The 27,613-nt window shown below is 43.2% G+C and overlaps 1 protein-coding gene and 1 long non-coding RNA gene across 12 annotated transcripts in view; one reads left to right on the forward strand and one right to left on the reverse strand.

The window, feature by feature from the left end:
* The window catches only part of COL16A1 (collagen type XVI alpha 1 chain), an 80,785-nt gene that overhangs the window by 24,241 nt on the left and 28,931 nt on the right, over positions 1-27,613 (reverse strand). For all 11 annotated transcript variants that reach the window (XM_075604636.1, XM_075604635.1, XM_075604633.1 and 8 more), the window contains 26 exons: positions 27,061-27,102; positions 26,712-26,756; positions 25,897-25,941; positions 25,676-25,738; positions 25,264-25,308; positions 24,427-24,522; positions 22,543-22,581; positions 22,151-22,195; positions 21,861-21,896; positions 21,300-21,422; positions 20,762-20,797; positions 20,592-20,627; positions 19,812-19,919; positions 18,831-18,875; positions 18,533-18,568; positions 18,206-18,259; positions 17,934-18,065; positions 10,362-10,397; positions 10,090-10,197; positions 9,225-9,347; positions 9,089-9,142; positions 8,244-8,285; positions 2,163-2,198; positions 1,922-1,972; positions 1,151-1,210; positions 72-125 (listed from right to left, as the gene is read on the reverse strand). In XM_075604636.1, coding sequence (XP_075460751.1) covers positions 72-125; positions 1,151-1,210; positions 1,922-1,972; positions 2,163-2,198; positions 8,244-8,285; positions 9,089-9,142; positions 9,225-9,347; positions 10,090-10,197; positions 10,362-10,397; positions 17,934-18,065; positions 18,206-18,259; positions 18,533-18,568; positions 18,831-18,875; positions 19,812-19,919; positions 20,592-20,627; positions 20,762-20,797; positions 21,300-21,422; positions 21,861-21,896; positions 22,151-22,195; positions 22,543-22,581; positions 24,427-24,522; positions 25,264-25,308; positions 25,676-25,738; positions 25,897-25,941; positions 26,712-26,756; positions 27,061-27,102 — 1,590 coding nt within the window. The remainder of the gene's footprint in view (positions 1-71; positions 126-1,150; positions 1,211-1,921; positions 1,973-2,162; positions 2,199-8,243; positions 8,286-9,088; positions 9,143-9,224; positions 9,348-10,089; positions 10,198-10,361; positions 10,398-17,933; positions 18,066-18,205; positions 18,260-18,532; positions 18,569-18,830; positions 18,876-19,811; positions 19,920-20,591; positions 20,628-20,761; positions 20,798-21,299; positions 21,423-21,860; positions 21,897-22,150; positions 22,196-22,542; positions 22,582-24,426; positions 24,523-25,263; positions 25,309-25,675; positions 25,739-25,896; positions 25,942-26,711; positions 26,757-27,060; positions 27,103-27,613) is intronic.
* LOC142497184 (uncharacterized) lies at positions 15-4,995 on the forward strand. Its single transcript, XR_012802195.1, has 2 exons — positions 15-144; positions 4,888-4,995. It is a non-coding gene; the product is annotated as an uncharacterized LOC142497184 (long non-coding RNA).

Genomic DNA, 27,613 nt, shown 5'->3' on the forward strand with positions numbered 1-27,613 from the left:
GAAGACATGTTAGTGAGCTGCGTGTGGAAGAGGGAGGAGAAGACGGATCTATTACTGTCCCTGTTACTAACCGTCACACCGTTACTTCCTGGGACCCCGGCTCTGCCCTGTAACCCGTCACGTCCCTGAGAAAAGATTTACAATGTAAGCAGGCTGACAATGCAATGACCTATGGGTGACAATCCAGCAGAGAGAAAAACAGCAATCCAAGCAGCAAACGGTGTCACTTAATGTGAGCGCCTGGTTGAGTTATGAGTATTTTGTGTTTTAACGTGAGACTTTGAGATAGGACGAGGGGAAAACACTGCAGAGCAATCCAGAGATAGGGTTGAGGGAGAAAGGAAGGACAGGCAAGTGGTGAGAATGTGGTATGGCCAAATGGGGCAGAGTGCAAGAGTCCAGTAGTGATTCAGGAGAATTCAGCAGGAGATCAGAGAGAAGATATACCGAGGTGCAGGAGAGTGCAGCAGGAGATCAGAGAGAAGATATACAGAGGTGCAGGAGAGTGCAGCAGGAGATCAGAGAGAAGATATACAGAGGTGCAGGAGAGTGCAGCAGGAGATCAGAGAGAAGATATACAGAGGTGCAGGAGAGTGCAGCAGGAGATCAGAGAGAAGATATACAGAGGTGCAGGAGAGTGCAGCAGGAGATCAGAGAGAAGATATACAGAGGTGCAGGAGAGTGCAGCAGGAGATTAGAGAGAAGATATACGGAGGTGCAGGAGATCATGGAGAAGATATACAGAGGTGCAGGAGAATGCAGCAGGAGATCAGAGAGAAGATATACAGAGGTGCAGGAGAGTGCAGCAGGAGATCATGGAGAAGATATACAGAGGTGCAGGAGAGTGCAGCAGGAGATCAGAGAGAAGATATACAGAGGTGCAGGAGAGTGCAGCAGGAGATCAGAGAAGATATACGGAGGTGCAGGAGAGTGCAGCAGGAGATCATGGAGAAGATATACAGAGGTGCAGGAGAGTGCAGCAGGAGATTAGAGAGAAGATATACAGTACAGAGGTGCAGGAGAATGCCGCAGGTGATCTGAGAAAAGATATACGGGGTGCAGGAGATTAGTAAAGATGTATGGGGTGCAGCAGCATTCAAAGCCCTGAGGGAGATCGATCTCACAATGATAAGACATGAGTTTAACTCACTGGGGGTCCCATTACACCGTGTCCAGGGTTTCCTGCAGCTCCCTTCTGTCCAGTGTTGCCCTATAGAAGAAGCTTTTTCTGTTACTGGTCCTATAATAGCTCCTGTCAGATACATGTTACTTTGATACTTCTGACATATAGCTGCTCCTGTCATAATCGTGTAATTGCCCAAATAATTACCTTGGTATGTGCATCTCATTGCCCTGTTATTATTTCATGCAAGCATTTCCAATTAGCACTTTGACACTTCTGTAATAAACTTCAAAGGGGGAGTATAGATTCACATCACATCCAGAGCGCCTGTAATTATGCAATCCAGGCCCAAATCAAGTCTAAACACAATATATTTATAAACCATTTTTGTTATAAGGATTGGCTGCTGAATCAAGGAGACTCTGTAGCTACTGATATTTCCTCTCCCAGAATCCCTTCTTGTCTCACCCTCACTGTTCATTGCTTCTCCCTCACAAGTAAGGGCAGTGGCATCATCAGCATGGAATAAAAGCTTCATCGCATGCCATCTGCCATGTTGTTGTATCCCAAGGCGTCAGGGATTTGCAGAGGGGCTTTCTCCTACTTAGTAAAGTATGGGGGGGGGGGGGGGGGGTGAGGGGTGCCACAGGAATGTGGATGGATGAACTTCCAAATAGGGAAAGAAAATACATTATAAAAACATATTTTAACCACACAGTGATTGCAAAAAGAGCCTGCTCTCCTGTAACGTGGAAGGATCAGTCAGATGGTCATCTCCCTCACTCCCTTTGCACTCACCTTCTCACCTTTGGGACCCATTCCAGGGGGCCCTTGTGGCCCTGGGGGACCCTGCAATAATGGAGATCAAGGTTAGGAACCATCACTGGATCTCATGAAGCTCCATACCCCATATCAATCAGCACAGAGACAGAGATGGACTGCAGAAAAGTTATGATTTTAGCCTTTTTCATTGCTACAGAGAGCAATGCTCAGCTAGCCTCCCCAGCAGTGCAGGGGTTAATGTGGCACGAATACTCACTCCATTCCCAGGCAGACCACGCTCCCCTGTCTCCCCCTGAAAAAAAAACAGAACAGTTTGGAGATGAGTTCCAGGGTTTTCCACCACCAGACAGGACTGTGGGACACAATATGTGGAGATCGATTGTGTCGGGTGTGTAGTGTATGGAGTGTCATGGGTGAGTCTTGCTCACTGGAAGGGAGTCTTAACATTCCAATCAAAAAGGGTCTCACCAGTGGCATAGCTAGACATGCGCCGGCCCCCAGGCAAAAACATTTTCAGGGCCCCATTAATTTTAACAATGACTGCAATTTTTTTCTCCCTCTCCCTGATCCTCTCTCTCATCATCTCTCCCCATCCTCATAATTATCCCTCATCATCTCTCCCCCTCCTCATCTCCACCCCTCATACTCCTCATCATCTCTCCTCCTCCTCATCTCTCCCCCTCCTCCTCATCATTAGCTCTCTCCCTCCTCCTCCTCATCAGCTCTCTCCCTCATCATCACCAGATCTCCCCCTCATCATCACATCTCCCCCTCATCATCATCACCATCTCTCCCCCTTATCTCCACCCCTCATACTCCTCATCATCATCTCACCCCCTCCTCAGCTCTCTCCCTCATCATCACTAGATCTCCCCCTCATCATCACCATCAGATCTCCCCCTCATCATCATCATCATCATCATCATCAAATTTCCCCTCATCACCATCAGCTCTCCTCATCACCATAGCAGATCTCCCGCTCATCATCATCATCAGCTCTCCTCCTCATCACCATCAGATCTCATCCTCATCAGATCTCCCTCTCATCACCATCAGCTCTCCCTCCTCCATGCTTACCTGTAATAGAGACAGGCGGGGAGAGATGGTATGCGTCGGTGGTGGTGGGCCCCGGCGTAAAACAGAAGCCGGTAGAGGAATCAGCAGTTGTTGAACAGGCAGAGCAGGACGGCACGAGGTGTGGAGCGCGCTTTAGCAGCAGACACTGGAAGTAAGAAAGACTTCCAGGTTAGACCTCCCTGGCTGTCCTGTTCTGCCTGTGTAACAAATGCTGATTCCTCTGCCGGCTTCTGTTTAACGTCGTGGCCCAATGTCGCCGCTGCCGCCGCCACCGAATACCATCTCCCACCGCCTGTTTCTATTGCAGGTAAGCATGAAGGAGGATAGCTGATGGTGATGAGGGGGAGTTCGAGGGGGAGATCTGATGGTGATGAGGGGGAGATCTGATGGTGATGAGGGGGAGATCAAGGATGCAGACTAATGAAAGAGGACTGACCACAGCTGGGACTCTTTAATTTGTATGGGACTATATAAAGGACTCTAATGTAATCACTTATTATGCCACTTTCACTTGATAAAGGCCAGCTACAGGCCGAAATGTTGTGTTTCTATTTGGCACAATACATTTTGTTTGATGAAAATCCGTAGTGCTCTGATTCATCTACATTACTTAGGATTCACTCCGGATTATTAGCAGGCTGTCCATGGAACCAGAAGCACCGTTATTAGTATCCTAGATTTGTCATTTTTTGGTGTGCAGCATTTGCCCTATTTTTCAATTGACTATTCCTGTGATAATAGCTAGCACTCGCCATACACAACTGTTTAGTTGGTGAATATAGGTGCCCAGTGGCTATTGACAAGTAGTGGCCCTAATATATATATTGATATATTATTGATAATAATTGATATATGCCCAGCAGTTAAGGGTATCCTGCATTATTTTTGCACTGTTCCTTTATCCAGTAAATGACTGAATTGTGATTTAAGGGGTCCTATTTTTATTCATGGAAGGTTTAGTTAATCTCTCCTTTGGTGTTACTAATAAGGCTGTAATTAAAATATTTAATGAAGAAATGAACAGGATTCTATTTAAATCTACTCCTGAAGAGGCCTTTGGCACAGATAGACCAACTTACCATATTTAGGATTTAGAAAGATTCAAAAGAAACTAAATTGAGCTCTTTTCACATGGTAATACCCTTACGGAAAATTATTTAAAAAATAATAATTCCTAGGGTATTCAGAATATGGAATCATCCAACTATAGGGAATGACAACACCGATTTTTGTGAGAATTTTTGCAAAATTCTGAACAGAGTGTCTCTAGATTTGATCTTATTAGTGATTGAAGAGGTTGGTAGTCAATAACATAGGTTAAGACATGAGATTCTCAAAATCAAAATTGTAATTGAGCAAACACTTCAAAAGAGATTACTGATCACTAGAGGATCTTATGACACGCCTGCAGAAAGTTAAGGAATATCTACTGCACTTTAAAAAAATAAAATGTAAAAAAAGTAGTCATACTATAAAGACAATTCTGTTTATCAATGGACTAAAGTAGAAAGGTGAAATACATATAAACTGCGCACCAAGGGTACGTTTAGAAGACCGGACGCGGCAACGAGTGATTCAGGTGCCAGCTCATCGGCTGAGGGTACCACCCAACGAACCCCAGGCTTTTTTTTTAGGAAAAGCGGCGACAGTAATGAAACGGGACAGGAGACAAGGAGGAGCAAACGAAAACCCACCGACTCCCCCAGTTCTACGCTCACGCCAATGATGAGTATGAATAACTTGGTGATAAATTTGTCGAACTATCAGTTAACGAAAAAGGAATTATCTTTCTTATCAAAAGGACCGTCCTTTGTTCCTACTACCAGACCTAACCCTTTTGATTTAGAGGTGGAATTATTCAAACTTGAACACAATCTTAATCTGAAATAAATTTTCTTTAACAGATCTCAAGGAGTACAGAAGCAGCAGCGACAGCAACATCAGGTACAAGCACAACCTGACAGCGCTACAGCATGTTAACTGAAATCAAAATTTATAGCACCTTTTAAGAATCCGGCTGTAAGTGTCTTTAATGGAATGGTAAAAAATATCATGACGTATTTCAAGACAAAGCGACACACACGTTTTAACTTAACTTTGGAAGAAAAATATTGCTTAAAAAAACCTCTCAAATAATAAAGATGTTATCTTTAAAAGACTGGATAAAGGGATAGAACTAGTGCTTCTGAACTATACACAATATAGAACAGAAGCACTTAGACAACTGGAAAACACTGATTGCTACACAAAACTGACTTAGGATCCCACATTGGGATACCAAAAAGAAGTGAGGGGGATTATAGAATTTGGATTGAATAATGGTTGGATTAAGTCTGATTTTCTAAGCATGAAGAATCCACGATGCCCTGTGTTCTATTTGTTGCCAAAAATACACAAAAGTCTCCTCAACCCACCAGGCAACAAACTCCATGAACCAACCACTAGCAGTCTATGTTGATACCTTTTTGCAACCTCTTGTAATTAAGGGTAAATCCTATGTCAAAGATACATTTAACTTTTTAACAAAAGCAAAAGTGACGCCAACAGACAGGACGGACATATTAGTGACCATGGATGTTACTAACTTGTACACAATTATTCCACATGACGAAGGACTGGAAGTAATCAAACAGAGATTGACTGAGACACACAAAGGGAATCCACCTGTGAACTATTTAATGTTATTACTCAATTTTGTGCTATATAAAAATTTCTTCAAATTTGAAAATACCTTCTATTTGCAAACTGTGGGGACGGCAATGGGGAGCAATGTGGCTCCTTCATATGCAAACCTTTATATGGCAGACTTTGAGAAACTTTATATTTATGAAACAGCCTATTATCTGAAGATGAAATTTTACTTCAGGTACATAGACGATATCTTCTTTATCTGGGAGGGTACGTCTAGTGAACTTACAGTATTTTTTGACTATTTAGATGGATTCTCAACGCAAGTGCTCTTTACCAAAAATTGGAGTGAGAAACAAATTTCTTTCTTAGATGTACTCTTAAGATACGAAAATGGTATGCTGCACAGCGACTTATATCGTGAACCTCCGGATAGAAATGCCACACTCTTTGCCACAAGTTTCCATCCAGAGACACTGAAAGAAATGTTGCCCTATTCGCAGAAAATTAGGGCATTACGGATTGTAAATAGGCTGCTACAATTAGAAAGAGATTGGCAGATGTCAAAACATGATTACTAGAGGGCATAAAAATCTACTGTAAAGCAGGCTCTTACTAAGCGGCCTCTGATCGCTACAGAATTAAAGACACAGAAAGAATTACCATTGTAACTAAGTCCACCACTGCAAGCAAAATTATATAAAAAAAATATCCAGAGTCACTGGAAAATCGAACAGTCCGATGAGAGATTGGGGCAAACCTGCATGAATTTACCCAGATTCTCCTATAGGAGGGGAACATTTTAAAGACATACCTGTACTTATTAAAGCTGACAGAAGGGAACATTATACCGTCCCTCATTTTTTAAGCACTCCAAAAGAAGGATGCTTTAAATGTCACAGATGTTTGGTGTACAGTAGCCTGAACATAGGGAATCAGTTCCACCACCCAAGAAGTGGGAAAGTCTACAAAATAAAGAGCAGAATTACTTGCATTACCACATGTGTTATTTATATGATCAAATGCTCCAGTGGACTATGTTACATAGGGAAAACAAATCATATGCTTAAAAACAAGGTTTATTGAGCATAAGAGTAAAATCACCCATGCAGCAGAGGAGACAGCTTTAATAACGCATTGCAATACGTTCAAACATCCAATCTCATCTCTTAAAGTCATGGGGATTGAGCAAGTACAAAGAGCAATGTCTGGTACTGGACAGGATATAATCCTGCTACAAAGGGAGGCGTACTGGATCTACACATTAGGTACAGCCTTCCCAAGGGGATTAAATGACAACTTGTCTTTAGGTTGCTTCTAGAAAGTAGATACATTATCTATAAGGTCCCTACGTCTCTATTTACAGGTATAAATCTGATGCTGCTGTCTTAAATCTTCAGATACAAAAGGTCAGTGTCTTTATTTAATAACAGGAGAATATATCTATGTACATAAAGACAAGCAGTCAAAAGGAATAATATATTACTCCAACAAATCTACAATGAGATGATGGAGGGATCATTCCATTTTTTAATTAATTTATTGAAATTACGAATTTACACTTTCATTGGTATATGGTTAGGGTGGAAGAGATGTCAGTTCTCTGTTTCTTAAACATCTTTTTTCTTCCGCTGACGTGGTGTTACATACTGGCAATAGATGACACAGACAAGGAGAAAAACATATATTTTGAAGCTGAACATAGAGAGACGGAGCGTTACCAAGCATCATCATTGAATGATATGTCACTGGGGTCTTTTGTTTGCCTTCCTCTGGATCAATACGTAAGTATAGATATATGATAAAGTCTCTGTTGTCTAAATTTAGCATAGGTTGAACTTGATGGACACATGTCTTTTTTCAACCTCATCTACTATGTAACTGTGTAACAGGGATCACAAATCAGAAGATACAAGACGCTTTAGGAGAGGTTTCCAAGGCAACATGACGCTAATGGAATGATGTCACACTGGACACGCCCATACAGCATGTCATCCCGGATGGAGGATACGCCCCCAACCCAAGAGATGTCGCATTGGAGCAGAGGAAGCACTGAGGTGGCGCCACCCATGATGGAGGACATGCCCCCAAGCACGCAAGACGCAGCAAAGGAGTAGGTGAAACACTGAGGTGTTATCCGGGATGGAGGACACGCCCCCAAGTGCGCCAGACACAGCAAGCAGCTCTATTGGACCAGGAGAAGCATCAAGGACACAGACTGATGACAGAGGACTTACCACAGCTGGGACTCTTTAATTTGTATGGGACTATATAAAACGACTCTATTGTAATCACTTATTATGCCACTTTAACTTGATAAAGGCCAGCTATAGGCTGAAACGTTGTGTTTCTATTTGGCACAATAATTTTTTGGATGATCTGTAGTGCTCTGATTCATCTACATTATGTTGGATTATATCTGAAGAGAGACAGATGGGCCAACGACAAGGGGGAAGGGAGTAAGTGAGCCCCCAAAGAGCGAGAGCCCCGGGATTTCCTCGGGCTTCCCGGGCTATAGCTACACCCCTGGCTCTCACAGACTTCTCCCATGCCACTTTAGTTCAGTGAAATTTCATTTTTTTGTCCAAATCCTGAAATATCTTTAATTTTGGTCTCCCACCCCTGTACTCACCTGTGGTCCCATTTTCCCCTGCCCTGTAGGTCCTGGCTCCCCCTGCAGACACACAGACATTAGAAAATCATACAGTGATACATGGGAGGTAACAATGTTTCTTCCTATTGATACAATGTGCACTTTCTGACTACTATTATGTTAACTGTGCATCAAGTACAGAGGGGAAAGGCTGCATGCAAGAGATGCTTAGATCTTGCATTTAAAGGAGCAATCCAAGCAATATCCTACGTGTTTTTTTTTTAAAAATCAGTTCTGTAGTATAAGATAATACTTACTTTCTTTATTTTAAAATTCAACTGTTATTGCAATTTTTTAATGCGTTTTAATATACTGAGCATCTTTTGATTTCTGTAGCAGGTTTTAGCCCACCTCCCCAGCAGTGTAAGATATTTGCAAAACTTTCCTGTTTGTGAAATTTGTTGCTATTATTTCCAGCAGTTTGAGCTGTAAAATGTAAGACTAGCTGTTGTTACCTTCGTAGTTACCTTCGTAATATAAGGATGCATTGTAGCTGCTGAGTTACACTAACTGAAGGATTGATTTGAAACTGAAAGGAAGCCATTTACTGAACCCTGGGAAGCAGGATCATTCCTGATCGATCACAGGAGAACCAATCAATCTGCAGCTTAGGTAATTCGTTTTCAATAAAGGTGTAATCAAATGCTTCGTATATTAAAACAAAAAGCTCCTTGCACTGCCTCTTTAAGTAACAGTATCATTCATTCTACAGGGTGTGATGGATTCCGTGAGTGTTAGCATGGGGGGATAAGGAGGAGGCACCAGGAGGGCAAAGATCAGTAATATGAAGGTTATAGGAAGGCAAATCTTGCCCTCTCACTCACCTGGGTACCCTTATGTCCCGGTAACCCCTGAACTCCTGGGTGTCCTGGTTGACCCTGAATAAAGATATAGAACAGTCAAAAAGAGCTGAACACAGTGACAAATCACAGGAAGTTTGTACTCTAGAGTCTGTCTCACCGGCTTCCCCGTCTGTCCCATCCCCGCAGGTCCCTGGTCCCCTTTAGCTCCCGGTTTTCCAGGGACACCAATTACATCTGAGAGTCCTTCCACAGATGTGGGACACGAGTCACAGGCATCCCCCTATCACCAGGAACATAAGAGGAGTGGAGAGGGGGGGGGGTGTTAGGGCCCCAAACAGGATGTTTTTAGATTATCTCAGAAAAGCAATTAAGACTATTATACTGTACGGTTACATTTACAAGCGTTAGGAGGGACATATGGTTTATATGTAACAACAGGAGGAATTACATGCTGCACTTGTCGGTCTCCTGCAATCCCTATTCTCTATTACTGCTTCTATTATCTTCTACTAATACAGAAATGTCATCTCATTAAAACACACATGTAGGATACATGAAATATGAAAAAGAATCTTAATTAGACAAAAACACTACGTATTAATTTACAGAGGGACTGTATATTAATTGGGGGCATAAATATGAATGTATTGATGCATGGTTTTAATACAGCCTGTTTGATACATAATCTCCTTTAATGTTAAATCTTCCAGTGCTGAAAAACGACTGTAAAATAAAGGTTGGGGTCTCTTACAATGAATGCAATGGGGGATATAAAAGAAGTGTTTAAAGCTTTTATACAATATTAGTCTCATGTAGATCACTTTAAAAAAAATACATGTTTAAGTCAACATGTGAATCAACACGTGAAAGTGCCTAAAAAAGTGACTTAATTTTGCTAGTCAGACAAACATACCCATTTGTTATTGCAACAGGGCACATGAGAAGGGCACTTATTGCCTTCGCTCCTACAGTGCAGAGCAGAAAACAGCGCTGCCAACATGATGCCCGGATCACACTCTTACCTTCTCACCCTTGAATCCGCTGGGCCCTCTCACACCCGGCTCTCCGGACAGCCCTGCTATTCCTGCTGCCCCAGGGATGCCAGGATCTCCATCACTCCCAGTGTCCCCCTGTATCACAAGCACACAGAGTGGGTTACAATAGAACGGCACCATGGACAGCGTCTCGCATCAGTAACACCACAGGAACTGCCTTCTGAGATCAGAGGTAATCACAGTTCCATATCCTCTCACGGTGTCTTATTAGCTCAATCAGTTCTTATCCCATCACTTACCTTGTGCCCCTTCATTCCGGGATCCCCCTGTTTGCCCTGGAGGTAGAGCACACATAAGGGTAAGGTTAAATCTTACAAGTAATATCAGCTGCTCAATCCATTAAATCGAAAATATATAACGTGCTCCCCTAATGTGCCCTCACCTTTAACATTTACAGACAGATGATAAACATGCACAGGGTCGGCTGGGATCTTTGTGGGGCTCGGTGCAGGGACATGTGCGGGGCCTCAGCTCTTACCTTCTCCGGCGGCATCATATGGAGACGTCTCCTGTCCTCCTGGCATCTTCCCCTGCATGGTGCTATCATTATGGCTCTGCGATGTACAATAGCGTTGCATTGACATGACAACAGGATGTCACATGATGTCACAGCACCACGAGGCAACACATTGTCATGACAACGTGGCGTCCCGACCTCCCGTTGTCATAGCAACGCAACACTATTTCCTGTTGCAGAGATATAATGATGGGATCATGCAGGGGGAGATGCCAGAAGGAGAGCCAATGCCGGCAGGAGATGCCGCCGAAGAAGGTAAGAGAGTTAGAGGCCCTGCGCTCTCCGCAGGCAATCAGTTTAAGTGTCGTGAAGGACAGGGCGGGGCCTCTGTAAACGTGGGGTACGGTGCAGTGGCAACGATGGTACCTCTATCCCGCCGGCTTGAACATACAAATATATAAATATGCACATATGTAGATATATCTATACACACACACAAACACAATATATATATATATATATATATATATATATATATATATATATACGTCTTAGACAGGTCTGCAACCCTGCTTTGCAATTTTCAAGGTTGGGTATTTTAACCATACACATTTTAAGTTGTGGTGGGTAAAAAAGGCGTCACAAAACCTCCACCGTTGGCAAAGCCAGTAAAACCAACCTCACACTGATGAGACCCACAAGGTCGAAACAGCTGTCTGTGAGTGGTTTGACTGGCTTTGCATCTAATCCCATGCTATGCTTAAAAGCTGTGTGAACAGCAGAGCATTTGCTTATAAGGGTTCCATGTAAATATGGTTTTCAGGCAAAAGGTGACACGTGTGCTCATTTGCATGTCATTTCCCAGAATCCCTTGCTGCAGTGAAAACACTGTATGCTAGGTGATAATGGTAAAAGGTAGGATTGCAGACCTGTCTACGACATGTGAATGTGCTCACAAGTGATATTCTTTATTGGCTATATATGGTGGAGGTTTTTTATCGCCTTTTTTTCCCACCAGATACTTCAAACCTAAAATGTTATTAGATCTTAATCTAAGTCTTAGTAATAGATAAAGATAACCTGATTAAACAAATGACACAAAAACATGATACATTTTCAACATTTATTTATCCACAAATGATTCAACATTCAATATCCACTTGTGAAAAAGTATGTGAACCTTTAGATTCAGTACCTGGTGGCGCCCCCTTGAGCAGCAATGACTTCAGCTAAGCATTTACTGTAACTGCTGGTCAGTCTCTCACATCGGTTTTGATTAATTTTGGCCCATTCCTCCATACGGAACTGCTTCAACTCAATGACAGTTGAGGGCTTCCTTGCATGGACAGCTCACTTAATTTCCTGACACAACATTTTGATGGGGTTTAGGTCATGACATTGACTAAGCCATTCTAAAACGCAGAATTTTTTCTTCTGCTGCCATTCTTTTGTAGATCTGCTTGTATATTTAGGATCATTGTCTTGCTGCATGACCCATTTTCCCTTCAGCTTCAGCTCACTGATGGATGGCCTGACATTCCCCTCTATAATCTTCTGATACAATGCAAAATTCATGGTTCAGCGAGCCGAGCATTGCCAGCAGCCAGTAACGTGTTGTGGGGGCACAATAAATACAGAAGTTATTAACAATGAGTGTGTGTCCAGTACTGCTGATGTATCAGAATCTACCAAAGTAAAGAGGAAGAGAAAGAAAAAGAAGGCTGGTAGTTTACTTGCACAGGAAGCTGTAGAAAAGGTTAAAGATGCCCCTGTGATGTCAGGAAAACATGTCTCAGAAAATGAGCTGAGATGTTCTGCAGCCCAGAATGACTGGTGAATTAATCCCCCGGAATGGCGGAATCTTCAGAGGCTTCTCAGAAGCAGGGGCTGGGCCCCAGCCACAACAGTACCCCTGGGGTAGCAGAGGGTTTAATACTGAGGTTGTGTACCCAGAAGGTGCATCTATCTGGTTGTGGCAGTACTTGGGAAGGGGATCAGGAACCAAAGAGTGACGATTCCTTGAGCCGCGCTGAAAATGCACTGCAACCTACCAAACATGAATGGGATCTCCTCCATGAACGATTGAATAAAGAGAAAGAAGCGAAGGTTGAATTACAGAGGTCTCTGTTCACAGCTCAACTTGAGGAGTGCAACTTGGGAGATGAGAGAGCGTCGTTTGGAGAAGAAGGCCCGTGCCAGGGTCTCCTAGACATCCTGCTCCTAGCCATAGTTCCTTTCTCTGTCCACCGGGTGTGCTGCTGGTTTCTGTCTGCTCTGGGGTTCCTCTGTCTGTCTGTCTGTCTCCTCTTGTTGCTCCTGTCCTCTGTCCTTATAGTTTCCTGTTCCTCCCTTGCCTTTGTTTTGTGTCCAGACTTCCGCTGCCCTGATCTGTTTACATTCTTGTTTTGAGTCCTGTTCATATTAAAGGCCCTTGCTATTGAACTAGATTGCCCCAGTCTGTTTCCTGCTACCAAGTGCCAGTCCTGTTCCTGCTCCCTAGTCTCAGCTGCTCCCTGCCCTGCTTCTTCCTTTCTGTTGCTGACCCTGCCTGTGACGACGACAATTCTGCCTGCCACCGAACCCTGCTTATGACCTTGACGATCCTGCTTGCTGTCTACCACCGAACCCTGCCTGTGACCACGACGATCCTGCTTGCTGCCTGCCACCGAACCCTGCTTGTGACCCCAACAATCCTTGCCTGCTCCCCGCTGTTCCGGCCACCGAGGTCCTACCCACTCCAGCCCATAGTCTCAACATAAAGCTGGAAGTCTCCCAGAAAGAGGTGTACACCCTCAACACAGAGCTGGAACTCTCACGACATGAGGTACACGCTCTCACGTCAGAGGTCGGTGAATTGAAGCATGCAGATGAAAAGATCTCGATTAATTGAGAGACTGTAAAAAGAGAAAATACAAGCCTGAAAGAGAACATTTCAGATTTGACTGACCAGGTCAGTGAAAGGAATGAAAAGCTTCACGAGCTAGGAAAAATGAAGAAAATACTTGAACAAGAAAAGTTAGAAGTACAGGAAGCACTGGAGCAGGGCACATATTGCAGAGCTATCTGCACGTTCTGTCTACGCATCTACAGGAGGCACAGGAGAAACAGTTGAATGTTGGAGAAGCAGCGGACTCTGCAGGAAGAACATCTTCAGGCTGCTAATGAAGTACAAGGGCTGCAGGAACATCTGAGTGCCCAGTGTATCCCTGCAGAGCAGCATGAGGAACTAAAGGCTACGTTGAGCATCACCAGATGGTACAACCAGTCTTCATTAAATGTTCTTCGGCTAAGGTTGAAAGGGCGCATACTGTACCCAGGTCCTCAGCTTTTCGCTTAAAGTATCTCAATGTTGTAAGCCTAACGCCACCCTTCGGTCGTTTCCATGTCGGACCAGGTTCAGCCATTAGGGTTATTTTTGGAATTCTATGTGTCGGCATTCGCAATGTGTGGCCTAACCAATGCCACCGTCTATGTTCTATAATGGCCGACACATTTTCGGAAAGGTCGCATTTTCGTCGAATTTCAGCATTGGACGTCCTATCAGTATATTTGGTTTTGGTTAGTTGGCGCAGGCACTGATTTTGGAATAAGTCCAGTTTATGTTGGTGTGTCACCTTTACCGGCCAGGTTTCACAACCGTATAATAAAGTCGGTAGAATAACAGCTTTGTAAATGCGGACTTTTGTCTTTAAGCGTATGACTTTACTGGCCCAAAGTTTCTTAAGTGAGCCCCACGCAATTGTAGCCTTTTGTATTCTAGCGTTGATTTCTGATGTCTCCATTTCCAGTAATGTTGCTGCCAAGGTAGGTAAAATGGTCTACGGTCTCGATGGGCTCATTTTGAATGTGGATCGTTGGGTCAACTAGGTGGTTGCAGCACATTAAAAGTTTGGATTTACTACTGCTCAAAACTAGGCCTAGTTTACGGGCCTCGTTTGTCACTCGGTCCACCATGCCCTGTAACGAGTCCAATGAGTCTGCGATCAGAGCAATGTCGTCTGCAAATGTTAAATCGGTCAGTACAAAGTTATTTGGATAGACGATCACACCTCCCGGCTGATTATCCAATGCTTTTGTCAGGACGGCATCGATTCCAATGTTGAATAAAGTTGCTGACAAAATGCCCCCTTGCCTAACTCCGGAATTTATTGTAAATTAACGACTTTCCTCATTATAGACTTTAATTTTGCAGGATGTGCGGAGGTAAAGGGCTGTAATTATGCTTCATAATTTATTAGGTATTCCATCCAGTCTTAGTAAGTTCCACAAGCTTTCTCTATGAACGCTATTAAAGGCGGCAGTAAAGTCTAGGAAGGCTATGTAAGTTGGTTGCCTGAACTCTTGTTGCAGCTCTAATACTTGTCGTAAGGCACTAATTTGGTCAATACATCCTCTTCCTGCTCTAAAACCGGCCTGATTTTCACGTGTTCTTTTGTCGTCAGTCTTCTATGCAATTTAGTATTATGGCTTCAAGTATCTTATACACCAGGTTGACCAAGGAGATTCCGCGGTAATTTTTGCAATCACTTCTTGCTCCTTTTTTGTGTAGGGGCAGCAGCAGCGCAGTTTTCCATTCTTTTGGGATTCGTTCTTTTTCCCAAATAAGTGAGAGAACATCTTCCATAGCGCCAATAACATGAACTCCACCAGGTTTGAAGAACTGGGGCTTTGTTGTTCTTCAGTTTATTGATGACTGTGGCGATTTCGATTCTGGTTTGAGGGGTGTTGCAAATGTTGTATGGCCCATGAGTAAGTATATTCGGATTTTCAATTTCACCTGCGATAGGAGGGGGTCGATTAAGCAGCTCTTCAAAATGTTCACACCACCTATCTAGTCTAGCTTCCACGTCCGTAATTTTATGTCCGTTTTTGTCATTGGCTGACAGGGTTTGAATATTTGCCAGCAGTAATTTTGTCCAGTCTGAAGAATTTTCTATAATCACCATGGTGTTGAGCAGTTTCAAGTCCAGCGGCTGTACGATTGTAATAAGCCTCTCTGTCTTGCCTGGCATTCTTTTTTTATTTCACGGGCGAGCACTGATTTATAGATAAACACGCATGTTACATTATATCATCAAATACATAAGCATAATATCCAATAGGGCATAATCAGATACGGTAATAGGAAGCATAAAAAAAAAAGATAGAGAAATAGTTTGAATACGTATCAACAATCCTTGCAGATACTGTCCATATAGATGAAATACTCCTCAATCAATATTATCCCATGTCGGCCGTGTGCCACCACATCAACGGTTACGATGTATTTCAATACATCAATTGTATATTTTACTCTCTCTCTTCATAAAGATCCGCCATGATTATATTCATTGACGGATTTGAACGAATTGTCCGGATTTTTAAGTATCCAATCCGCAGGCTGATTTAGTGGGCGGGATGGATTTTGGTGAAATGAACCGTGAAATTCTGGATAACTGATTTGGACTGTTTCGCCCATCTCTAGTGAGTACAACGTTGGTTTATGCACTTGCTTTATTTTTTAATGCATTATTTTCTTATGTTAACCATTGTCGGTATGCGTGCCTTTCACCTTTCTATTATAGATAGCACTTGTATACTACATAGCTATGGGCCCTCAGTGACACGGTCATTCCCCACCTGCTCCCCTTTTTGTGGTCAGATCCGCTGACGACTGTGATCGATCCTCAAAGACACAACGCACCCTGCCGCAAGCTATCCCGCGATGATGTCACTTGTGGGACGAGTTACTAGTGACATCACAGAACTCCACACCACTCAAGCCCTCGTACCACTGATTCCATTCCAACTGCCATCTTTATTTGAACCCAGGAGCCTCTGGACCTCCTAATCAGCTTTTGTATATCTGCACATTAATACTGTAGGTACCTCCTTGGACCCACATGGACTCAAGTATGGACATTTGTATTACTAATTGTTCGGCCATCATGAACCCTTTTATTTTTGAGCCTGCCCATGTGTTTAGTACTTGTTACCATTCCAGTAGTTGCCTACACTCTGATGTTACTGATGCATCCGAATTAAGTGAGATGGATGAACACTCAGTGAGTGGCTCTCTTGGTGATGTTTGAAAATATCGTAAAGATGTGCCAGATTTGGCAAGAGAAAACACCGAAAGTGTGAGTATCACTCCGTGAGGACATCTCAGATGAAGGGAGTATCCCCAAACAGGGATCAGCTGTAATTAGGGAAATCCAGCATATACAGGTCTCTAAAGCTGTAATAGCCTCTCTTCTCCGCACTGACATTGTAATGTTCTGACCGGGGCACCCACACCACAAACAGCTGTGACTGGAGGTAACAAATTGCTGAAAGTAGGATGTTCCACTCAATGATGTGACAGGTAAGGGGATTTCCCAGGCAGCGATCAGCTGTGACATAAAGAATCCCGCACTAGCGGGTCTCTGAAGCTGTCAGCTGAAATGTCCACGCAGCAAGCAGCTGCAGCTCCCGTGTGAATACAAAAGTCACACAAATAGAACTTGAATAGCCGGTGGGTATAGGGATACCAATATGTAGTGGACAAAGGTCCAGTAACAAACAGTCCTCCCACTGTTCAGCTGGATCCTAAGTGGTAACAGTATTACCTTCATCACTTTTTATTAAGAACTTGATATATGAAACTTTTATCCTGATTCTGACTTTTTAATCACCTGTATTAATTAAATTCATCTGTACCTTGGAGCATGCGCTTCTTCCATTTACTAAATACACACACATACACACACTAGATGAAAGTATCCAACATTGCTCGGGAATTAGAAGAAACAAAAAAATACTGAGATTTATAAATGGATAATTAAATTTTTTGGTTTATTAATGTAAAATCCCCTGCTAACTCCACCCATAATAGTGTCGCTGCCTCTGAGGTCCTGAAGTGTTCGATCGAGAGCCGCTAATGTGTGTTTGTGGGACATGGTACTCGTCCCAAACAATGATCTCGCACTCTTGAAGAACTTTGGCTGCTCCTGTATTTTTGCTAATGTTGCCAATTGGATTTTCAGAGTGACCAGATTAAGTGGCAGCTTGAGGGTTGTGTGTTAGGACCATATCATTTGTGATGTGATATGTGAAGTGACATATGAAGTCATTTGTGAATTGTATTCAAACATAGACAAAAAACCTGATCCTTGATTTCAGGAACCATTATGCAAAATGTTATGATATCTTAAGAGGTATCCACATGCAGAGTAAACAGACGGACATCTTTTCAAAATATACAGTAGGTGTGTGTGTATATATGTCTGTGTGTGTATACACACGCTATAAGACTATTTTCTGTCGCTCATTTTTCTCAATCTCTCCCTGTTTTTTTCCTCACTTCTCTCTCACATCAGTAGCACATGTTACTCACAGTTTTGCCGGGCAGTCCCACCCCCGGTTTCCCGGACTCTCCCTTCTCTCCCGGGTGTCCCGGCACAGCGATGAGTGTCTCAGGCTGCGTCACTTCGGCTGGTAACGTTGGGCAAAAACCGCAGGTCTCCCCCTACAAGGGTCAACAACACAACGCTGAGGGACCACAAACCACAGACACACAGGCCACAATCAATACACACAGGGCTGAAGGGTCACCAGCCACACAGACCCTCACAATCAGGACACAGAGGAAATTAGACATTCACCAACCTTCTCTCCTTTTGGTCCAGCTGGCCCTGGACCCCCCATCCACCCTCGCTCGCCCTGTGGGATGGAGAGATAGCTGCGATGACACAATGGATACTTTCGATGACTGTGTGCACGTGTCACTATAATGGGAATTTGTCACCTGTGTCACCACCTAATAGATACTGAATGTCCCAAAGTTCAGGGCTTAATGAACAGGTTCTTATCTCTCTCCTCTGAAGGTGTTAACATTTGGCACGTTTTGTCTATTCACGACATCATGATAATGATCACTATTAAGGAAAGTTTATGTGCAGTTCTGTGTAACACGGATTCCAGCATCTTACTCACCGGTACCCCACCTGGCCCTTCAGCTCCGAGACCCCCCTGCAAATACAGAATTAAAGGGGGCATGAGAGATAGTGTTGCAGCTTTACAGAGTAAGAGATAACCATGCAATATACTTAAAAAGAAGTGTGCAGGGATAGCTGCAATGCAGCAATAGGACCAGAGACAGTAGGAGATTGCTGTGCATAACAAAGTGACAGAGAAGCACAATAAGAGATAGTCGTGCATGTTTTTAAATACACATTAGATGATGATTTAAAAAAAATACACATTAGACATAATAAAATATCTGCCGTGTCACCTTGTCTCCTTTCGGCCCTGACAGCCCAGCCACCCCTGGATTTCCCTGTGTGAAAACAGAACTAGTTACACTGGGGCACATGCTTCATTGTAACGGAAGATACTCCTAGCTATTGCTGGTAAAACTGTACAATCTATAACGGTTCTCTGAATTGTAAGGCCACTACAACAATGTGCATTTTCCATGCACAATATTCACACAATCCCTTTAAAAGATACATAAAGACTCACTCACTTTAACCTAACCCAATACTTGCTACCCAAGATGATCCTTCCACTGAAGCCAGGGATTCTGGTAAATGACCAGCAAATGATTACACAGTGTCACCTGTTGCCTCAAATCCATTTTCACATGGACCCCTATAAGCTTAGAATGTACAGAATCCTTTAACAGTTCTGTGTCTGTACTGTATTCTAGCATATACAGCACCTAAATAGTAACATATAGGCTGAGCTTGAATACAACCATTTGTCTAACTTGAAACCAGATTAAATACTTTATTTTAAAAAATTTAACAGTGAGACGATGTAGATCTGGAAAAATATTCCTAATGACGTCACTGCGGGACGGGCCTTTCACACAGCACCCAGTCATTTACAGTATATACTACAAGTGAATGTCCATCAGTCACCTACTCTAGCCTCTGTGCTGCCTGCTCATGTTGTACACTGATGGATTGACCCCCAAATTTCACCTAAAACCATTGTAATCTCTGTTTTAGTCTCCACTCTCCCATCACCGGGCTGTGTTTATTCCATCCAGAAGTCTTATAAATTATGCAAAAGCATACAATTTCAAAACAGGCACTTAATCAATATTAAATTATACAAACTACAGGTTGTTTGTCTGAAATTCTTATCTCTGGTGGTTCACTTGCAGTATGCCCTGTGCATGTGCAATATTCCCTGTGCATGTGCAATATGCCCTGTGCACACGCACTGTTGTCCCCTGTAGCAGTGAAGAGGTAACACAGCCACTCACCGGGGGTCCTGCCAGTCCAATCCCAGGCTCCCCCTTTGGACCCTGTGATATCTGCTGCAAGGAAGCCATGCCTGGGTTCCCTTCCCGGCAGGAAGCACAAGCCTCCCCCTGCAGGAGAGAAGAAAAGTCAGCTGAGAGAAGACACTGCTCCCTTCCTGAAGCACTGCAGAGCTAAGAGCACAAGGTTGTTAGGATGCTCTCTGTGAAAGCAGAAACGTTGGCTTACTTTTCCTGCAATTATTTACACAATGTAGCAGCATATCATCTGGGCTGAAGCAGCAGCTCAATGTTAATGTCACTGCCTTTAACGTGGGTGAGTTGAGTTTAAATTCCAGTGTCATATTTACTTGTGACCTTTGGCAAGTCACTAATGTCCCGGGGCCTCAGGCTTCAAAATTAGAGTGTGAGATCTAGGGACTCATTGTGCTTGCCAAATTCTATGCCCAGCGCCGAGTTCACTACCAGTGTTTATAAGACCATGTATTATTTCCACAGGACTGGGATGTAAGAGGGGGAGATGTGTTAGCATGAGAGATGTAACATTGTTTATGTGGCCAGACTGCCTGGCAATACAGAAGCAGAGGGGACCTGGAACTGTACATAAATAGTGAGGGGTATTTAAAGATGGCAGAGCTCTTGGCTGGAAGGTGATGCTGACAATGCTGCTTTACTCCACAATGAGTTGCTGGTTCTTCTGGAAGAAAATTAATTATATTTTCTTCTTAACTGGCTGGTAGCAAAGGGGCTTAGTGTTTGGGATCCTGGAATGACTCCACTCACCTTCTCTCCTTTAAGTCCGTTTACACCGGAGATCCCCTAAGGTTGAGAGAGAAAAACAAGGAGCTTTAATATGGAAGCCTTATGCTGAAATACCCAGGAGAGAAGAAACATAAAAATTACATATAATCCCCCCCCCCCCCCCCCCTACAGCCGGACATAGCTACATATACCTGTTCACCTTTTGGTCCTGGAATGCCCACCGGTCCCTGAAACAGATGAGGGACAGAGGGGGTTATTTATTAAACTGCGAGAGTGCCTCATTGTGAAGTCAGCTTCCATATGATAGTTTAATGATTCACCCCCAGAGTCAGAGAATTGAAAGGGGGATATCACAAGGAGAGAGAGAGAGAGAGAGAGAGAGAGAGAGAGAGAGAGAGAGAGAGAGAGAGAGAGAGAGAGAGAGAGAGAAGAGAGAGAGAGAGAAGAGAGAGAAGAGAGAGAGAGAGAGAGAGAGAGAGAGAGAGAGAGAGAGAGAGAGAGAGAGAGAGAGAGAGAGAGAGAGAGAGAGAGAGAGAGAATGAATTGCATAAAAAGAGGGAAAGGGAGAGAGTGAAAGAAGGAGAGAAAGAGAAGAAGGTAGCATGTGAAGAGCAGAGAAAAAGGAAGACTATATAGAAAGTTAAAGAAGGGAGTCGGAAGGAGAGAAAAAAAAGTCAGCGGATGAGAGGTTCAGTTTACAGTGCACACTCCTCTCCCTCTCGCACTCACCAGCTTCCCCGGCTCTCCGACCCCTGGAAATCCTGGCTCCCCTTTGTATCCTGTCATGCCTGGGAGACCGATCACTTGCGTTGTGTCACCTGAGAGAGTCGGACAGACCTCACACGGATCTCCCTGTGAGAGAGGCAGCTGTGTGTCATACACGGAGAGAGTACGAGCTAGCTGTGCATGTTATGAGTGAGTGATAGCCAAGCGTGATACAGACAGAGAGTAAAAGAGAGCTGTGAATCAGAGAGAGACAGGTGTGTATTAAATGAACAGATTGACTGAGAGAGAGTTATGTAGTAAATATATTGAGACAGAGCAGCGTAATAAATAGACTGAGACATACTTATGTATTACATAAAATATTAGACAATTGCTGTGTGTTATATTAGTAGAGCACAGAGAAGGATAGCTGTGTCTATTTCAAAAATATATAGAAAGAGAATAATTGTAATAGATAGTGGGATAGTTGTGTACCTTATAACACAGCATAGTGAGAGATCATATATATACACGTGTGTGTGTATATATACAATATACACATATTGGATACTAATTTCACATTACCTTCTCCCCTTTCAGCCCTGACAGGCCTGGTTTTCCCTGCAAAGGAGTACAGAGTAGGGACGATTAATCACTTTTCAAAAAGCATGATAAAGACCCACAAGGGGTGGAAAAATTGGCTTAAAGGATACATTGGGCAATTCACATCAGCATCCAGATTAGGTCTTTTCAATTCCAGGATCATCCAATTTAAAAAATGCCCCAGCCTTACATGGTAAGTGTCCACTCATCATACAACAAGCTTCACACATACAGTGTCCTCATCTACACTCACACTCACACAAATTACTCACCGGTTTTCCAACAGACCCGTCTCTGCCTGAAGTTCCCGGGGGGCCCTAGGATAGATAATGTGAGAGGGATTAAAGCCCTTATCCCATTGACATGTCCGCATATGGTCATCATATCAATGATTTATCTATCTTGTGTAGCCAGTGACCACAGGTGTTGCCCTGCTAACCTCTGAAGTGATCGAAGACCCAATGCCAGCTACCCTTTGTCCGTGTATCATTTTGTGCATGTGAATGTATAGTGTGTGTGTGAGAGAGAGAGATTGTGTTTGTGTGTCTTTTACACATACATTTCAAAGTTCTGGTGTTTCTTCTCTATCTTATGAGGCTCTCATTGGCCCAGAGCTGGTATTATAGGGAGGGTCCTATTATAGAAGAGCACAGGAAGGTCGTACCTTTTCTCCTGGCGTGCCAGGTGGACCACCAGGATTGCCCTAAAAAAGAAGAAAAAAAACAGGGATCAGGGGGGAAGAGAGGAAGGTTTAGGGAACCTTCAAGATTTTGGAGACCAGAGAGAAATTTGGGGTAAATTAATACTTCAGTATTAGGTGATAACTTTTTCATTTGGATCAACAATTGATATTATAAGACAAGCTTTCAAGAGTTCTCTCTCTTCCTCAGGTCAGCAGTACTCATTACAGAGATTCCATGAGCATAACACAGATGTATAAAAACAAGATAACAGTCTAAGGGGCTTATTCTTTTTAAGGGGCTAATAAAGTCAATGGACTTTTCATGCGATAGCACTTCATCTGCACTATCGCACCTTACAGAATTAGCCCCTAAGGCAGAAGATGTGGTGAATTCATTGCAAAGGGGATGCTAAATGAACAGACAGGGCAATAAATGGATGAAAGGAATAAGTCAGAAATATGGAGATCATGTAGGACAATATATCAGCAGAGTGAGAAGGGGGTGTGTGCAACGGGGGAGAAGGGTTTGAAATTAAAATGAACAAAGAGGTAGGGAGAAACATTACAAAAAAAATGTGTGTAAGAAACCCCATATCAGCATTAAGTTCTCTAGTTTTAGTGTCAGAGCATTATCATTTTGAGTTCATGTTTCCTGTTCTTGCTGCTTTTAAACATTCCTTTGAGGATTTGGATGTTTAAATCATTCATGGTATGATCTGCCGGTGAGAAGTGGTGTCCCACTGGAGTGCAGTGTCTTCCTTCTTTGTGGTGTGTTGTTGTGTGTCTGTGAGAAGTGGTGTCCCACTGGAGTGCAGTGTCTTCCTTCTTCATGGTGTGTTATTGTGTGTCTGTGAGAAGTGGTGTCCCACTGGAGTGCAGTATCTTCCTTCTTCATGGTGTGTTATTGTGTGTCTGTGAGAAGTGGTGTCCCACTGGAGTGCAGTGTCTTCCTTCTTCGTGATGTGTTATTGTGTGTCTGTGAGAAGTGGTGTCCCAATGGAGTGCAGTGTCTTCCTTCTTCGCAATGTGTTATTGTGTGTCTGTGAGAAGTGGTGTCCCACTGGAGTGCAGTATCTTCCTTCTTCGTGGTGTGTTATTGTGTGTCTGTAGTTTCATTCTGGTTTGAAGTTTTGGGCTGGTTTCACCAATGTAGCATCCTTGGTCACATTTGCTGCATTGAATCATATATACCACATTCCTGGATGTGCATCAGTACGATCCTTTAACATTGAGTGTTTAATGTTTGTGACTGACTGTGGGATATTATCTTTAACTGTGCATGCGATGTCTTGTATATAGCAGGGGTGCACAAACTCGGGGCGCAAGATTGTTCAGGGGGGGCGCGGCAGTTACAGAGGCCCCGCGCTCGTCCCCCAAGTAATTTAAATGAATGCCAGGGGATCGCGTGAGGCTTCTACAACTTCACTTACCTTGTCTTTGGCGATGCGTAGACATGGCAACACGGCGCCAAATGAGACATGGTAACGTGACCCTGCGGCGTCATTTGATGCCGGAGAGAAGGTAAGGGAGGGGGGGGGGGCGTGAGCAGGGAAGGAAGAAGGCAGGGAGGCGCTGCAGGGAAAGATTGCACACCCCTGGTATATAGTGGATAACCCTGTTCACTTAATGTAATTATGTATTTGTAACCATGTATTTGTCATCATAAGTCTGTGCCCAGGACATACTTGAAAACAAGCGGTAACTCTCACTGTATTACTTACTGGTAAAACATTTTATAAATCAAAAGTTTGCAGTGTGTGATGTTGATGGCCTTGTGCCATTCTCCGCGTCCTTGAGTTCGTTATGAAGTTTTCTGTGGACTAAATAAAGGAATTTGAGGGACAGAGGAGGATTTGGAGAACTTACAGGTTTTCCTGGCATTCCGATGCCTGGATTTCCTGGCCTTCCTGGGGATCCCGGCTCTCCTGCAAGACCCTCTGGCCCGACAATACCCGTCTCTCCCTGAGAAGAGAGAGAGAGGGAAAAGATGAATGAAAACAAAGAGAAGCAACATCACTGTAACACATTTTTATCTTTATAGCAAGCAGCAGGTGTGCAGCGTTTTACCATTTTTCGTACAATACAGGGAATATAATAATACATATGGAATAAGTGCATGGAAACACAAATGTAATATTGGGAGAAAGGAGTTCCTGCCCCAAAGAACTTACAATCTAATATGGATGGAGAGTGGGAGGTGATATAAAACAATCAGATGTCAACAAATTGGAACATGAATAATACACACAGCCTCCATACAGCTAATCACAATAACCCAACAACTACTCAAACAACTTAATTAACCTCTATAATGCCAGTGGCTACTGCTTTATCACCTTGCGTTGCATGTTATAGATTAGGGGTGTGCAAACTCCGTCCTCAAGTGCCACCAAGATGTCAGGTTTTCAGGATATCCCAGCTTCAGCACAGGTGGCTCAATCAGTAATCAATCATTATGACTGAGCCACTAATTGAGCCACCTGTGCTGAAGCAGTGATATCCTGAAAACCAGACCTGTTGGTGACACCTGAGGACTTTAGTTCGCCACCCGTGTTATAGATATATTATTATAGATAAATTGCTTTACAATGCAACAGGACATATATACACCAGAGCAGACACTCGGCTTATATTCTGACCAGCACTAATGAAACCAGAGGAGCTAGCACTCATAATGCAAAGTGTGACCAAATCATCACTCACCTTATGTCCCTTAGGTCCCACCACACAGATCTCTCCTGGCCTCCCCTACATTAGGAAGAACAATATCTCATGATATAACCGATCCCTTCCAAAAGCCTGCTTCCTGAGGCAACCCCGAACAGGAGTTATTGACAAGAGGCAATTAAAAGCTCCAGAGATTGTTAATACCAAAAACAAGTCACAGAATGAGAGCAACGGGAAGGGGAGAGCGAAAGAGAGATAGAGAAAACATGCATGGGGAAATATAGACATGGAGAAGAGTAAGCGAAGATGAGAGGGAGAGAAGGGAAAAATGTGAGGGAAAAGAGAGGAAATAGAGCAAGAGAAGAGACATAAAAAAAACTGAGGGCGAAAGAGGTGAGGGGACAAGCAGAGAAAAGAAGCCCACAGACATCTACGTAAAGCTGCTCACATCTCGTCCCTGGTAGCCAGCTGCTCCTTTCAGGCCTATGTCTCCCTTATCACCTTTATGTCCCTAGTAAACAACGTAAAGGGATATAGTTATACAGGAGCTGCAGTGTGAAGGGAAACATTTATACATGGACACACAGCGCATACTGAACAAGGACTTCATCTCACGCTTCCCTGGACCCCACCACTCATGACTCATCTCTGCACTCACGCGGGATTTACCTTCTGTCCTTCAGGTCCTGAAGGCCCCTCAAATCCCCTTGGGCCCTGTTGGTATCAATAAAATCATAACTTTGATTTTTGTATTTATATATGGGTGCTAATGCCATGCAGATGTGTGTGTATCCCTCTAAGATAATAGTTATATAATAGTGTGTGTATGATCTTACTCACATACATGTGCTGTATATATAGGTATATGTATTTATGTGTATACATGTGTCACCCCATGTTTATACATGTTAACTTGCACGTGTATATATATATAGCTAGGAATGCTATGCTTTTTACTTGTGTGATTCCACACTGACAAACAAAGCTCTAGCTTGTACACTATGTACAAGTCAATCTAACATTGTTAATGTGTATCTGTCCCCGTGTTTATGCTCAAGAGAGCGTATGTGCTGTATGAAGGTTTGTTCACTCAGTCTGTGTCCATCTGCCAATACAGTAGGTACACAGCTGCTTTGTGAATAACGACAAAGCCACCAGCACCCCCTGGTGACATATTTGTGGAAGTGAATGTAAGACAGCAAAAGAAAGATGTGTGTATCAAGCGCTGAACTGCTCCCCTGATGCCTCCTAGTATTCAATATATAAACCGTCTTCTAATCACATCACAGTGTATGTGCAAAATAAGGGAAAGTCATGGATATATTGCCATAACAATGTATGTAGAAAACTCTCTTACCATCAATTTAATGGGTATTTATTTTTTGCTTGATACAGTGATTTTTGGATGAAAGGATTTATGATGTGACAGCCATCATAAAACACCCCTGCATGTGTTGGGTTCTTATCTGTATCGTAGAACTCACCTCTTCTCCTCGTGCTCCTTTCTCGCCCTTATTCCCCTCAGCGCACTATGACACAGAAAGAGATAAGGTTATGTTGTGTGCACTACCTGGGATCCCCCCCTGTGCAATGCTTTGTCCCATGGAGGGGTCACGGAACACACCTTTTCCTCTTTCAGTCTCCTGGGATCTACAAGATAATGGTTCCCCCCAAACCCTCTGAAGTTTGTTCATTGTAAGAGGTAAGGCTTAGGGGTGCATGTATCAAATACAGCACAGTGTAGCCATGTAGGATACATACTAGCCATATGTTTGCTGTGTGTATCTCACATCAGAGTCAGGTTGGTGAGCAGAACACAGAGAAGATACTCACCTGTAAGGGCCCCTGGGATGAGGTCCGGATGCAATCTGTTCCCTAACAAAAGAGAGATAACAAGCAAGGGGTGAGGAGGAAGCACAAGTGCATGGTGCAAGAGAATGAGGCATGAGAATGAGAAGAAAAAGTGTGTGTGTGTGTGTGTGTGTGTGTGTGTGTGTGTGTGTGTGTGTGTGTGTGTGTGTGTGTGTGTTACAAAGTAGATGAGGTTGAAAAAAGACATGCATCCATCAAGTTCAACCTACTGTATGCTAAATTTAGGCAACAGATACTTTATCCTATATCTATACTTACTTATTGATCCAGAGGAAGGCAAACAAAAAAAACCAGTGTCATATCATCCAATTATATCTAATAAGGGGAAAAATAAATTCCTTCCTGACTCTAAGAATTGGCAATCGGATTAATCCCTGGATCAACATCCTTCCCATTTATACTTATTTGGTATATCCCTGTATACCTTTCATTTCTAAAAAATGATGTCCAAAATCTATTGTATCTGCCATCACAGTCTCCATGGGTAATGAATTCCACATTTTAACTGCCCTTA

This window comes from Ascaphus truei, chromosome 6 (assembly GCF_040206685.1).
Source record: "Ascaphus truei isolate aAscTru1 chromosome 6, aAscTru1.hap1, whole genome shotgun sequence".
Taxonomy (NCBI): Eukaryota; Metazoa; Chordata; class Amphibia; order Anura; family Ascaphidae; genus Ascaphus; species Ascaphus truei.